Source organism: Dicentrarchus labrax, unplaced genomic scaffold (assembly GCF_905237075.1).
Source record: "Dicentrarchus labrax unplaced genomic scaffold, dlabrax2021, whole genome shotgun sequence".
Classification (NCBI taxonomy): domain Eukaryota; kingdom Metazoa; phylum Chordata; class Actinopteri; family Moronidae; genus Dicentrarchus; species Dicentrarchus labrax.
The window spans coordinates 22,108,673-22,124,026 of NW_026136714.1; the positions used below are offsets into that span (position 1 = coordinate 22,108,673).

General features: G+C 40.9%; 1 protein-coding gene across 1 annotated transcript; it reads left to right on the forward strand.

Annotated features, from left to right (window-relative positions):
• Nucleotides 1-221: 221 nt before the first annotated feature.
• Nucleotides 222-6,104, forward strand: ppic (peptidylprolyl isomerase C). The gene is made up of 6 exons (XM_051421880.1): nucleotides 222-428; nucleotides 2,068-2,181; nucleotides 2,557-2,650; nucleotides 2,729-2,796; nucleotides 3,060-3,176; nucleotides 3,883-6,104. Exons 1-6 carry the CDS (start codon nucleotides 324-326, stop codon nucleotides 4,009-4,011), a joined length of 627 nt encoding a protein of 208 aa, XP_051277840.1. The 5' UTR covers nucleotides 222-323; the 3' UTR covers nucleotides 4,012-6,104.
• Nucleotides 6,105-15,354: the final 9,250 nt, after the last annotated feature.

Below are 15,354 nucleotides of genomic sequence, written 5' to 3' on the forward strand. Positions count from 1 at the left end.
TCTCTTTCATTTTCTCTCGTTACTTCTCCTTTCCCTTTTCTGTCCTCCTCCCCTTTCCCTTCAACCCTCTGCTCTCCTTTTTTCACCTCCTCCCTTTCTCTCCTCTGTCCCTGTCTCTCCCTTCCTCTCCTCTCCTCAGTAGGCGGGATTTTGGTCCAGGTTCAGCCCACAGGGGGGAGTGGTCTGCTGATGTAGCCGAGTTTGGATCGCTGTTTCCCGGCCAGCCTCCCAGCTGTGACTGGCTGTGATTTCTTCTTCTCCTTCTCCCCCCTCGCTACTCGGCACTGCCTGCAGGGGCCTGCCGCCGCTCTCTCCGGTTAAAGATGGAGCTCCGGACGATCCCCCCCGCTCTCCTCTTCCTCTGTGCCGCCTGTCTGCAGTCGGTATCCGGCGCGGCTTCACGGACAGGACCGAAAGTCACCGAGAAGGTGGGTGATGATATTGCCGCATTTATTTGCATGAATCCAAAACAGCGTCTTCTCTCCTCTCCGTGCACCGTCGGCATCTCCTCATGGCTGCTGCGCGCGCCGCTGGAGCGTGGATAATAGCACGAGCACACGCACACGCACACACACACACACACACACACACACAGAAACTGAGAGACGACGTGTCCGGAAACACACTTGTCACATATTTACAGATCTTTCCAGAATATGCCAGATAGTCCACACACACACACACACACACACACACACACACACACACACACACAGCTGTACACGTGTCCATTCAGATGAGACTTAATACGCAATGCGTTTGCCTGCAGGCTTTTCATTTTCTGACACACACCTCACACACACACACACACACACACACATACACACACAGGACCTGACCTGACCTTCATGTTAATGTGTGCTATCGGGCCTCAGTGTATTTCAGGTTGAATCACATGGTTTCATATGAAATCATATCCTGTTATTAAGCCAGAGGGTACAATAGCAAGGACTGAGACCTGACCTGCCAACACCTGCTGTTATTGTGAAATGGTACTAATTAAGCAGGGGTGTGTTAATGTACATTAATATGGCAAAAATAATATTAATAATAGAAGTAATATGATTCACATTGTTTGAGTTACACTCTTTTACAGTCAAACTTTCATTCCAGTCAATAGACTGTAAGGATGGGCTGTAGACACAAGACCTGTTATAGTGCATCATCCCCATATCCATTAATCACACAGTGGAGTTAAAATTTAAACTGGTGTTCTCTTGAGTGAACATTTTGCTTGTAGTCCATCAGCTTTATTATCAAACCGGATGAAGGGAAGATACCCGGACGTTTGGGGAATACAGAGTGGTCTGCTGGAGAACATTTGTTCCACTTGTTAACTTTTGATGGACATGTATTGAAGCTGTTCTGCCCCTCGCTGTGTGTGTGTTTGTAAAATCCTAAAGTATTTTAGATCTCATGTTGTGATCGATTGTGATTGCAGCCAAATTTAATCCCAACTTTTGTCAGGATGTGATTTGCTGAAGAGATGATAAACCGCATCACTCAGCCCTAATTACAGAGGGGGAGGAAGAACTCAGAACTTGTTGTAAAAGTTGCAAAACCACAGCACAGAAATACTCTGTTCAACGTTTTACTGAAGAAAAAGTACTCATAATGTGGAATATGTTATATTATTGGATTATAATTGTGTAGTTATTATATGTGCATCACTTTAACCTTATACAGGCCTATATTAATGTATTTATGTATATTTTATACATAATACATTCCATTTTCTGATTATATTCGGTATTATTAATCTGAAATGTAGTGAAATATAAAGTACAATATTTATCTCTGAACTGTAGAGTAGAGGCATAAAGTAGCAGAAAAAGGGAATTCTAAGAGAACAAGTACCTCAAAATTGTCTTTTAGTACTTAAGTATGTACTTAGTTACTTTCCAGCACTGCCTAATTTGCAGTTTCTTTTCAATAAGCTAAAGTGTGAAAATAGAAAAGTAGGATTATAAAAAACTACTCAAGTGAAAATTTCTTGTCACTTCACACCTCTGATTGACTGACAGCCTGTGTGTGTGTGTGTGTGTGTGTGTGTGTGTGTGTGTCCAGGTGTTTTTTGACATCACAGTGGCGGGTCACGAGGTGGGGCGGATCGTCATCGGCCTTTTTGGGGAGGTCGTCCCACTCACTGTCAATAACTTTGTTGCCCTGGCAACCGGAGAGGTAGGCTGATGGTGTATACAAACATACACACACAAGTCATTCAGGTATCTAATCTTCACAAAGGAAAAAATTAAATCAGTCATTCAGAAAATATTGGACACTTTATTTTGAAATTAAAATGTATATATATTGATTTCTTTGTTTGGTTATGTAATGCATGTATTTTCAATGTTTTTATTTATTCCCATATATCTGGTGTACATACATTTTCACACAAAATGTTAAAATTCTAGGTTGTTTTATCGAGCACATATTAGTTTTAGTGTTACCTTTAGTTGTTGAGTCTCCTGTGAGCTGCTGACTCCCTCTTACTGTGAATGTACAGCTGTCACTGTGTTCATGCAGACGGTCAGTTTCCTTTGTGTCTCTTTGCAGAAAGGTTACGGCTACAAAGGGACAAAGTTCCACAGAGTCATCAAGGACTTTATGATCCAGGGAGGAGACTTCACAGCTGGAGATGGAACTGGAGGTGGGAACTGCTAAATATCAGTTTTTGTATTTTGGGGATTTTCATACAGAATTAGTCACCACATGTTTTTCTGATCAGGTCACAGCATCTACGGAACAACTTTTGCAGATGAAAACTTCAAACTGAAGCACCTAGGAGCCAGCTGGGTGAGTGCACGCGCACACACATGCACACACACGCACGCACACACCTGTGTATTTCAGATTTAACAAAACACTCAGTATTAAGTAATAATGAGTCAAAATGTTTTAAACCACAAAATATTTTTACTTTCATTCTACTTTTTCATTGAGTAAAGTCTTAATGGGAGGATCAGCTAGATGACAAAAACAGAACTTGTCAAAATAATGATAATTGTGTGTGTGTGTGTGTGTGTGTGTGTGTGTGTGTGTGCGTGTTCATGTACCAGGTGAGTATGGCAAACGCTGGTCCAGACACCAACGGATCGCAGTTCTTCATCCTGGCTACCAAAGCACCGTGGCTGGATGGGAAACACGTGGTTTTTGGCAAAGTCCTGGACGGGATGGTAGGTGGACCCTCGGACACTTTTTTTATCTGTAAAGAAGAATATATCTTTGTTAAAGTTTGTTGTGACATTTGAAGTTGTTGTGTTACTGTTACCCTAAGGCTAATCTGAGAAAAATAACCAAAAAGTTAAACTCATTCTTAAATCAAACAAACAAAACTTAGAGTTCATTCATATTTCAATTATAACTATTAAGGAGAAAGGGCATCCACATGAGGTCTGCCTGCGGCTTTTGGACTCAAGGTCTGCAGCTTAACATTGCTAGCAGCTAACTCGGCAGACATAGCTTCCAGAGACAACAGGCAATCACTGATGGAGTCGACATAAGACTCCAAAGAAGTAATACGCTGCCTGTGCTTGGTCACAGCGGCTTGCACCGGATCAATTTTGTCTTCGAGAGAGGAGATGGCTGTCCTTATGGTGCTCTAGTCGGAGTTTTTTTTTAACCTGTTTAGTAGATTGTCAGTTCTCGAGTTATTATTTGTAAAAGTGAAGAGGACAATTGCAGAGTTTCCAGGGTAAAAAAAAAAAAAAGTTAGAAAGTATGGGAGCGGGAGGTAAACACGTCTGCTCCTCAGCCGCCATTACCGGAAGTCAAGACTTTGTCTTGTTGCAGATGCTCAATATAAAACCTGCTGATAACATATGAATCCTTTCCCTCTTTATTGAGTGCATCTAACCTGCTTCTGTCTGTCTCCTCTGGCAGTCTGTGGTTCACACCATCGAGCTTCAGGACACCAACGACAGGAACCTGCCGTACACCGAGTGTGTGATCGTCAACAGCGGCAGGATCCCCGTCAAAGAGCCCTTCGTAGTGGAGGTGGAGGGCTGGTAAACGCCACTGTTAGAAGGTTTACAGTAGGACAAAGATGTGATTATTATATATTGGAGATCAATCAGAAGTCCAGTTTGCCAAATTCACATTTTCTTATAATTACTTTTGCATGTTAACATACTAACGCAAACACACTAGCAAGTATGGCTGGGTATTGTTTGAAATGTTTTGATACAATAATGTATTGATTTTGGTATTGATACCAGAACAATACAATTTCCAATACTTTAAGGAACACAAACATGTTTTTCTTTTTTTCCATTCAACAAGACATAAACATCTCAAATTCTTCTCTTCACATGTTTCAAATTCTTTGTGCTAAATAAAAGACAAGAAATGATCAGAAATGATGATTTAAATCAGGAAACATTTCATCAAAGAGTAAATCTGAATTGAGTGAGAAAAGAAAGAAAGAGTGAATCTCAACAAGCATTCAATTCCACCTTTCAATATTTGAAAGTTATCTCAAACTCTAAAACAAAAATGTACTGAGGTTCAATAGCCAGCCCTGTTAGCCAGCTAACATGAACATGAAGCACTGCATCCTGAACATTAACATGTTCACATGCTAACTGTGATGTGTTACAGAGGCTAAATGGAAGCATGTGGAAATCTAGTTGAAACATGCTAACCATGCTAACAAATACTTTGACCCCTCTGAAAAAATCATGGGAAAGGTGAACGTGACTTCTGATTGATTTCTAGATATAAGTAAGACATATTTTCATTAACTTATTAACAGAACATATCGTACAGTGATGTCTAACAACTATCTGTGAAACGAGGGAAGATATTTCTTTCAACTTTCTGACCAACAGGGAATGCAGGTCAAAGACAAGATAAATCTGTGATAAATGAAAGACATCCAATTTTTAAACCTTCAACTGGCTTTGGACATCAGATACAGTAGAGACGAACAGACACAAAGTTACATTCATCATACAGAAGATATCAGAGGAATACACAAACATTGACATGTCATACTATTCTCTATATGCACAGGTGAAAACCTTATTTCTTCAAAATGGGAACTTTTTCAGGATTGTGTGGCACATTTTTAAAGTAGGTTCTTTTTTTTTTTGACAATGAAACAACTTTACAAAGCTCACATTTATTTGTGACTCCATATACAAGCACCTCTCATAAGATGAGCGTGTAATACAAATGCCAAAACCTGGAGATATGAGGTTTTCATCCGATAGCGACACATTGTATGCAGAGCGGAGCGGTGTCAGTTTGATGTTGTGTGTTCAGTATTTATCAGGTTCACTGTGGTTCTTGCAAACGGTTTAATACGTTAGCATACTTGCATATTTAGTGGATGGTTGCCAGGTAGCATCATCCCTAAAACTGTATCAAACTAAATAATGAACTGTGACTCAAACATGACAAATATCATGGAGACTTGCACTTACAGAACTATGTAGCTCCTCAATAATCTCTTATTGCCAAATCATTCTTCATTTGCCAAAATGCTTTCACTTTCTATGCATCTAATCAATTCTTCTTTTCAATACCTGTTAACAAACATATGCAAAAAAGAAATTGTAGCAAGTGTCAAATGCCATTCTAGCACTTAATTATTTGTGATTTCTCTTATTCTGTCATTGAAAATGAAGATTTGTGTTTTCGTGTTTCGATTAAATGGAGATAAAGTATCTTTTCCTCCTGATGCATTATGCATCATATCATGTTTGCAAAAACTACTGCACAAATTGCACAGGAGGGAAATGTTCTGTGGGTATTAGTACTGTACTAATACTGTTGCTGTCCTCTCAGTTATGACCTTAAATGTTGTACTTTGTGTTAGAGGTGTGCTGACTGTCACCAGGTCAGTGAACTTATTCTGACTGTTGATGTTTTGTCATCCTTCTTTGTAATGTTATGACTTCAGTGAACCCCAAACTGTCATGGTAGCATAATAATCTAGAAAAAGTTATGACTCACTGAACTTAATGCAGCATTTAAAACCTCTGTAACAAACATATCAGAAGTTCTGTTTTCATTGTTTATAATAACAGCAGAAGAAGAGTGCCAACAGGTGTATTTTCTACAATAAACAATATGCTGTTGCAAAACAGTCTTAACCACTGTTCAGTTGTTTTGGTGTCTGTGATCTGTCTCTGTCTTATTTCCATTGTGGTTTAATCAGTCCCTCCAGGATTTTTTGGGCTTTTTTAGGGTTGTTGCAACCTAAAATGTCTGATTTGAAATCGCGACACATGTTTTTAGGCATTTTCTTTTCAATTACATTGCTGGAGAAAGTACAAATTGGCAATTAGTTTTTTTTTTATAATTAATTATAAATCAAAGGCAACTTATTCCAGTGAGAATAAATGTCTGCATAATCTACATCTTCACACCTTGAAACAAGGAAGTGAGTTTGGTCACGTATGGCTCAATGTATTGCACGGGAAACTTTCGGTCAAGGTGGAAAGTTGCGGTGTCTGGTCAAAAGTGTAAAGTCACACAGAATTCATGGGGATTGGTTGAATTCACATTAATTGTTGTGATCGCAACATTGCAACTTCCTGGAGGGACTGTTTAATGCTGCATTCAGGTGACAGTCAATTGTTTAAGACAGCCAATATCACATTAGCGTGTTGTATTTACCTCGTGTTAAGGTAGTTATCAGTCAGTGGTAAATACTGTGTAAATGCTGCAGGATGTAAATAATGGAAGCCAGACATACAGTATATACTCCACTACTTGTCTCTACATACAGCCTGTACAGGATGTTACAGATAAATATAACTTACCTTTAACCCTCTTCTCTCAGTCTTCATAGGAACACGTTCTTATTGGACGATTCTGCAGCACATGGTTTAGGTATAATGCCAATGTTCAGTGCCAGTGACTGACTTCATGACTACAATCTTTTCCCTAACCTTATTATGTTTTAGTTGCCAAATGTTAACCCCACACTGTAGTTGCAATGCATGGATAACACAGGAATAAATAATAAAATTAAGTTTAGTTGAGGGGTTTCACAGAATAGTCCAATATCAATGATGGTTGACCTGTTTCACCATTTATAAATTACTATAAATATCTACAGTATCAACCAGCTTTTCTGTAAGTATAAGTATGCTCAATTTCAAAACATTTGTTGTTGGGGTAAGACCTAAATGTCTCTGTGACTGTGGTGTGATTAAAATAAGTGATCACAAATTAGAAGTTTAGACAAAATGTTATTATGCCACACAGCCCAAACCTGCACTGGGCAGGTATTGGTACATGAGATAATGACTGACATGGTTATAAATCAAGATACAACGGCACACAGATGATCAGAAACCTGGATACCGTTAGAATCATGTTTACAGGGATGTACATGACCAAGTTTCTTATGTTCCATGTAAACATCATATCCAGGATATGATATGAAAATCAGGATACTAATGCACACGAAAAGCACTCAGTGTTATAAAAAAGCTTTGTTTTAGAGTGAGACAAATTGCTGCCAGGTGAAGACAAAGGAATGCATGGATTTATAAATTGTACCAGCATTAATGCAGACATTATTATTATTATATACATGCAACACTATAAAGGCCATTCAGGTACAAGAGGTATGTGGTAGTAAAGGTCTAGCAGTGAGATTGCAACCAACTGAATCCCCCTCGCCTCACCCTCCCCTTTCAAGCGTGTAGGAGAAACTATGGTGGTTACAGTGGTATGGTGGAAAAACGCAAAGGGCCCTATCTACAGCAAGTGTTTGGTTTGTTCATTCCGGGCTACTGTAGAAACATGGCGGTTCAACACGTAGAAGAGGACCCGCTGCCTCTGTAGATATAAAAGCCTTAATCTAAAATAATACAACAATTCTTCTGTCTTGGATCCTCCTAAATGTTACACACTGGACCTTTAAAAACACACAAAATGTGGGCAAGACAACACAAAACTGTGTCTGAAAAGTGTCTGCTGAACATTAGAACCGCTGCAGAGGCAGAACCAGAACTGTACACAATGCGGTCAAATACTGAAGCCATTATATGTTACTCTCATGGTTACAAACCTGTCTGCTGTGGAAACAACCAAAACACTCCTTTCATTCAGACTCCAACTTTGTCCTTAATAATGCAAAGACCCTCTTTAGTCTCTCTTTTGAACCAGTTGTGGGTCTGCAGGCCGCTGTTTGAGAAGCGCTGGCGTTAAACGGTGTAATTATCGTCGGTAAAAGGTGAAGCTGCAGAGGAAGGCCGAGAGCTGACAGCTGATCTCTCAGCGCTGACACAAAAGTGCTGCTAATGAGAACTACAGCGGGTGATTTGTTTTCCCCTGTTCTACAACACACACACACACACACACACACACACACACACACACACACACACACACACACACACACACAGATTCAAACAGATAAACAGATACACTCACACCTTCACACACACACACACACACACACACACACACACACACACACACAGGGGAGGAAAACATCTCCGAACACAAAGGTCAGAGTGGAGCAGAAATCTCTGGAGGAAGACAGGAAGTCAACAGAAAACAGTGAAATATATCACCGTCGTTGGCTCCAGATCTCCACAAATTAAGAAAATAATCCTGATTTTCACTTCTGACTCCTGTTTATTTCCAAACAGCTAAAGGTGACCAGCAGCCTGAGGCTCGGGAGGAGAGTCAGCTCAGGCATCTAAATTTAAGTCCATCTAAATACAATGCTCACGAGACAGAGGTAGTCGCTCTGTAAAGAAATCGCTTCATGGGTCAGCATGATGAGCAAGGATGATTACAGCGAAGTTTCGACATACACACAGTATGGCATGTGAGAATTATATTAAGATACATACCTATCCTACAATTTGGTTGACATATAGTGACATATAGTAGATATTCTTTCAACAGCCTTTAAATGTCTTTATTCAACATGCAGCAGATCCAGACCACATGATAAAATGCAGTCATTTAAAAGCTGTTGAAACAACATTTTTATTAAAATTTGATGCCTTTTCAGTCAAATGTATCATGTTTTTATTTCCTGTCTGGCCATATTTTATTTTATTTTTTAAAGTATTTTTTGGGGCTTTTATTGCCTTTATGATAGTGACAGCTGAAGACAGACAGGAAAGGGGGTAGAGAGAAGGGATGACACACAGCAAAGGGCCACAGGTCGGATTCGAACACTCGGTACATGGGTCGCCAGCTCTACCGACTGAGCTAACCGGGCGCCCACCTGTCTAGCCATATTTTGACCAGAAAATAACCAAATCAATGATTACAGAATACTATCCACTCTCTATGGGCAGTCGTACATTTAAGATTGAACATTTACACTTCCTAAATTTAGCTTATGCTTCGCTTAATAAAGAGTGCATCATGGGAAATTATATGTGGGTCCAGATGTGATTTATGAATGTTTATAAAAAAACAAAAATTATGAATAAATCCTTATCTCGTGCCTGTTTTTGGGTTACTGTAGGAACATGGTGGTTCAACATAGAAAGGTCCCCCACAAAAGGCAACCAGTGGGGTCTGTAGATAAAAACGGCTCATTCTAAGGTAATGAAAAGACAATGATTCTTATATTCAGGTGAGTATACATACCTAGGTATATTATATTCCATTTCTTACAATAGATCCTCCTCAGTGTTACACATTGGACCTTTAAAGCATTGAAGTTTATTTTAGAGAACATATAAACATGTAAAATGTAAACAGCGGCACAAACTCTCTGAGAGATGTCATTTTCTGATCCTTTCTACTGCTTGAAACACCTCAGCTGAGTCTATGTTTTCTGGCTCTTGTTGTTTTATTTTTCCACAGGACCACCAGGTGAGATGGACGCACAGACGGACAAACTACCACCTTAAAGATCCACCTCCTCTCCTCAGCACGCTGCGGAGAAACCCCTCTCTGTATGTCAGCCGATATAACAAGACTGTCTGAACCCGACGGACCAGCAGAGAGCCCGAGACAGATGGCAGAGAGGGTTTTGGAGGACGAAAGAGAGAAATAGAAAGCGATAGAGAGACACAGAGAGAAAGAGACAGAGAGGAGGAGGAGAGAGAGAAAGTGGTGGTAGGTTTTTAAATGGTCCAGAGGGATGCGTGTCGAGGAGGAGGAGAGGAAAGAGGGGAGGCTCCCACAGCGACTGCTAGTTGTTATATTGGGGATCTGTTAGTGGATCAATGAAAAAAGAAAGAAAGAAAGAGAGAGAGAGAGGGAGGGAGAGAGGCTGTGTGGAAGGATGACAGGCCTCATTACCACCAAACCTCAGACAGTGATGCTTCTGTGTGTGTGTGTGTGTGTGTGTGTGTGTGTGTGTGTGTGTGTGTGGGGGGGGGTGTGTAGTGTTTGTGTATGTGCACGTTCCTATATGTATACTGTGTGTACTCCCACGCCAGCAGAAGCCTATTTACATGCATCAGTGTGTGTGTTTGTAAGATTGTCTATCCTTTCTCGCTCTGTATAACTCTGTGTGTGTGTGTGTGTTTGTGTGTGTGTGTGTGTGTGTGTGTGAGCTCCCTGCAGGCCTCTGTAAGAGAAGGATGATGGGACAGAGTTGTTTAAAGGTCAGCAGCAAACACATCATCAGACAGAGAGAGCAGCCCTGAGAACTAACAGCTAACCTGCACACAACCACAAACTGAACTGACCACAACACAACTGTAAGGCTGCATTCATACTGATGTTAAAGAGTAAGTCTGCTGTATGGTCATCAGTAATAACAACATTGTACTCATCAACTTAAGAGCAGAGAACTCATGCTAACATGCTGATGTTTAGCAGGTATCATGTTCACCATCTCAGTTTAGCGTGTTAGCATGCTAACATTTGCTAATTATCACTAAACATAAAAAAAGTACAGCCGAGGCTGATGGGAATGTTAGTAGTTTTGCAGGTTGAAGTATTGGAGAAATTAAATCTTGACCTGATGATGGCAATATATTCAACTTAAGAGAGTCATTAGAAATCCTCTTCCAGGGATATATGTTATATGTTTTATGATAATCCCTCCATCAGTTGTCGAGATATTTGAGTCTGGACTAAAGTATTAAACTGACAGACATACAGACAGACAGACAGACAGACATTAGCATCCATTGAGCCTCTAGCATGGACAAAAACCTTGTAAGTGAACGTCCCCCCCCACCCTTATGTATCAATACACTTTCATTTAATAATACAAGTATCAACACCAGCCACACAGCGGCTCTGGTTCCTCCTGCGCTGTAACTGTGACCCCAGGTGTCTTTTCAGGCTCTGCCAAAATGTGGGTGCCCATTCCTCTGGGGGACATCGCTGGAGGACTGAAGTTTCTGCATTGAACGTGCTGTTAGGGCTTGCATTGTGTGCACTAACTGAGCAAAGTCTGTTTCACATGTGTGTATTGGATGGTTTTCTATCTGCGCCTGGAAGGTTGGAAATCAATCCAAAAACTTTGGAAGGAAAATGTTCTTCAGTAAAACAATCTACTGCAGTTTGACCTCAGATCTCTCATCCTTTTGAAGGCAAAATGTTCTCTTTTCTAAAAAGTACACTGCAGCTCTGTAACTTTACAAAGCACACAAGAAGATTTGTCAGAGCTATTTTGAGGCAAGTCGAGTCACAATCCTTAAGTTCAAGTGAAGCTTCAAGAGTTTCAGGTCTGAATGCTGATCATTAAAAAGTGAATGCTGTTGTTTCATTGCAGAAACCTAATAATGAAATAGATTAGATATCAAGATGTGAGGCTATGCCTGTCACTGTCTTATTTATCTTTAATTGTATAAGCATTTTATCAGGACAAAGCTTGAGATTTGAATGGTTTTACTTGAAATTAATATTTAACAATTCATGTATTTTGCTTCTGATTTTTGAAGTTTTTCTTGTTTGATTCTGTTGCCTGTCTGACAAAGTCTGTTTAAAAGGAGAGGAAATGGTAGAGGTTTCCTTTTCTTTTTTCTATGTGTTATTAAACTAATCAAAATCGGTCATAAATGAACTGCAAACATGTTTTCAACAAGATTATAAAAGAAGAAAGAAATTGTACAACTCGGAACAATACTGAAGTATGCAAGTTTCAAATCTACAGTTGTGGGTTTGTTCTGCTGGAATAAAACATCAGTAAAGTAACAGAACTTCTGGAGTTGGACACAGTAGAAGGATTACCTTTCCACCAGTGATACTGCTCCCAGTGGCCGAGGATGTGAACCCACTCTCAAAGATCCTGTTTCTCTCCTCATCTTGTCTCTTCACCTCCACCACTTTAACGACACTCGCATCATGTGTAGACCCTCTCCCCTCACCGCCATCCCCACGTCGGCCATATTGACCCGATGGTGATGACAGGGCGTCTCATCCTGCTCTACAGCGACAATTATTGCCTTCTTCTCCTGCTTTTTCTCTACCTCGTCCTTCTTCCTCCTCCTCCTCCTCCTCTGACTGCAATTAGAGGGAGGAATAATCATATTGACAGAGCTGACAGGTCGGGGCAAGAGAGCGGGAACATGAATAGTCACATGTGTCAAAGGCAGAGTGAGGAGGAGGAGGGGCGGTCAGATGTATCAGTGTGTCTTATTGTAGCTTTGATATTATGACAATGACACACAGTCAATTCAAATTCTGAATCCACCAGGTCCAATAAATGCCCAGAAATCAGTCAGCTGACATTTCTAACACAGTAGTACAGTACAGACTACTGGATTAAATATGGACATACATGGAGACATTATACTGTATTTATATATCATTACCATGAACGATACTCATGGAAGGATATGCACAAAGCCATGCACCTACATAGAGGTTAGCATAGATGCCGCTAGCATCAGTTATATCAGAACTGGAAAGTATGTTTTCGCTCTTCTCCCCACCAGCTTCGCTACTTAACAGTGAAAAGTAATTATTCGCAAAAGCATGGGAAAATAGAAGGGCAGGAGACCTCTAGTGGCAAAGTGGATTATGACTCTTTACTGTCACGAGAAAGTAGCATGCCATTATTAGCGCCACAAAACCTCGTAGAGAGGAGGTTGAGGTGGATGGATGGTTTCAGCAAAGCGTGTGACGTGTACGGACACAAAAATCTTAGTCAGACCAAGAAAATCTCTTCAACTCAATATAAAGCAGGTAAAATCAAAGATGGTGCAGGATGTCGTCCACTCTCACTTACAGAAGTGCTGAGGATCAACAGTGTGTTCAGGCTGGAGGATTACAGCAGTACCACTGAGTATGACTGTAGTCTGTCTTCTGTTCTCTGCACATACGCGTACATTTCTGATGCTTTGTTCTAAATCAGCTATTAGCATACTTAATATATATATAAAACCCTGCTGCTTTTGCATCTCAAGAAAAAAAAGTTCTAGATGTCATGTTTTGCAAAGTGTATTCTTTTATTTTTAGCAGCACTAAAAAAAAAGCTTTGTCTTGTCATTCGTTACAAATGTTTCCCCTTAATTACAGCGCATCTTACATTTGGGTTAATTGCTGTAAAACGTAGTTCTTCTTTCTATGTGCTTCTACAGCGGCCTTTGTCCTGTTTATGCTCAGTCTTACACTTAAAGCTTATTTTCTACTCTTTCCTTGCACTGAAACCAAATTTCTCTCTCTGTATGCATTTCACCAATTGTCCACTAATTTTCCTCCCATCTGTATACATTCCTGCATTAAAAGCCTCATTTTACCTCCACTCACCCAGACATATTTAAAGCCATTTTCCGCCTTCGTTTCTGTTTTAACTACATGCATTCCACCATTAAAAGCTAATTTTCCAACAGACTCGCTCCCATCTATATGCATTGCTGCGCTGAAGTCTAATTTTTCTACTTTCTCTGCGCCTCTTCTCCTCTCGGGCTCCATCAGTCCAGAGGAGCCGTCCGGGGAAATCGTTAGCGCTCCTTCTCTTTAAATTGGGGAGGTGGACGGCAGGTGAACATCGCATTGATCGCCCTCTCAAGGCCTCTTTCTCTCCTCTCCCCTTCATCCCTCTCTCTCGCATCCCTCACCACCAATTGTCTGGCCCTTACTCCCCCCTCCTCCCTCCTCACATCACCACCAATTGCCGGCCATTTTTCCCCCGCTATCTCTTCCTTCTTCTTTTCTTCGGATGCTAGCGGAGGTCACAAATTTACAAGAGAGAGAGGAGGGGCGGGGGAAGGTGTTGCTTTCTGTCTGTCTAACAACCACCATCATGGGGCAGAAAACAGAGATATGGGGGTGGGGGGTTTGGAGGGGCCGGGGCAGCAGGGGGTTATGGGACAGAGATGGTGGGTGGCGTGGGAGGGGGGTCGGAGTAAACATAGTGATGATTTCCCCTGAGTTTCGTTCATCCGGACCGATGAGGAGGGAGAGAGACAGAGAGAGAAAAGGGGGGAGAGAGAGAGAGAGAGAGCAGCTGCTGTCCTGTCACCGCCGGCAACCGTAACCGCGGTGACACCTCCTCCTCCTCCTCCTCCTACTCCTCACAACGAGAGAGAAAAGAGAGAGGGATGCTGCGAGAAAATCGAAATGCTGACACACACACACACACAGATATACATGCTGCCAACACACACACCAAACACCCTCAGAGGGCCCCTCAGACACCTCTCATCATCCAATTAGAGTCCTAACTGAGAGGAGAGGAGAGAGATTCCTGTCTCAGACATTGTTTTAAGTACTTATTTGTTTTTATTTTTTTACTTTTCTTGTTTCGCAGTATTGGACATTGTAAAATGTTCTTTAATTTATCAACTTACTTGGTTATGAGTTTTAAACTGTCCTTTAAACTAAACAAGACCACGAGTCACGCAGTTACTGTGGCAGATCTGTAATCTGTGTTGCTTGTTGTAAAGAAACCAAAGCATTGGACAAATCAAACTTTTGACCTGATGATGACTCCAGAGGAAAAGTTATAACAATTCATCCTGAGGGGAACACAAGTGTCTGAACAAAATGTCATGACAATTGAGCCAACAGTTGTTGAGATATTTCATTCGAGTGGATGATGATGGACGGAGCTACAATCTGTTCAGCCATGCTGCTAGTGGAAGCTATAACATTTTGTTTGTACTGTGAGTGTGTGTGTCTGTTGATTTTCAGCAAAGACCTCTTCTCTTGGTGTAACAGAGCTGAGTCTCGACACAGAAAAGTTTGAACAGGGTGAAGTTTATGGACAGGACAGCAATCCACAGAAAGTCATCATTATTTTAGCAGACTCTAGCAGCAGTAACAGGCTTAAAGTTTCTCTTTATTTATCCATGTTTCTGCATTCTGAATAGGTGAGGCGCAATATTTGTATGTCTTTGTATGTGATGGCCTATGTTGTATATATTGCTTGTTCTCGGAGCTCTATTGGAAAAGAGATCTCACTGGGACTTCCTGAATAAATAAAGCCTAACACAGAAATGGACAACTCAGTGTCGC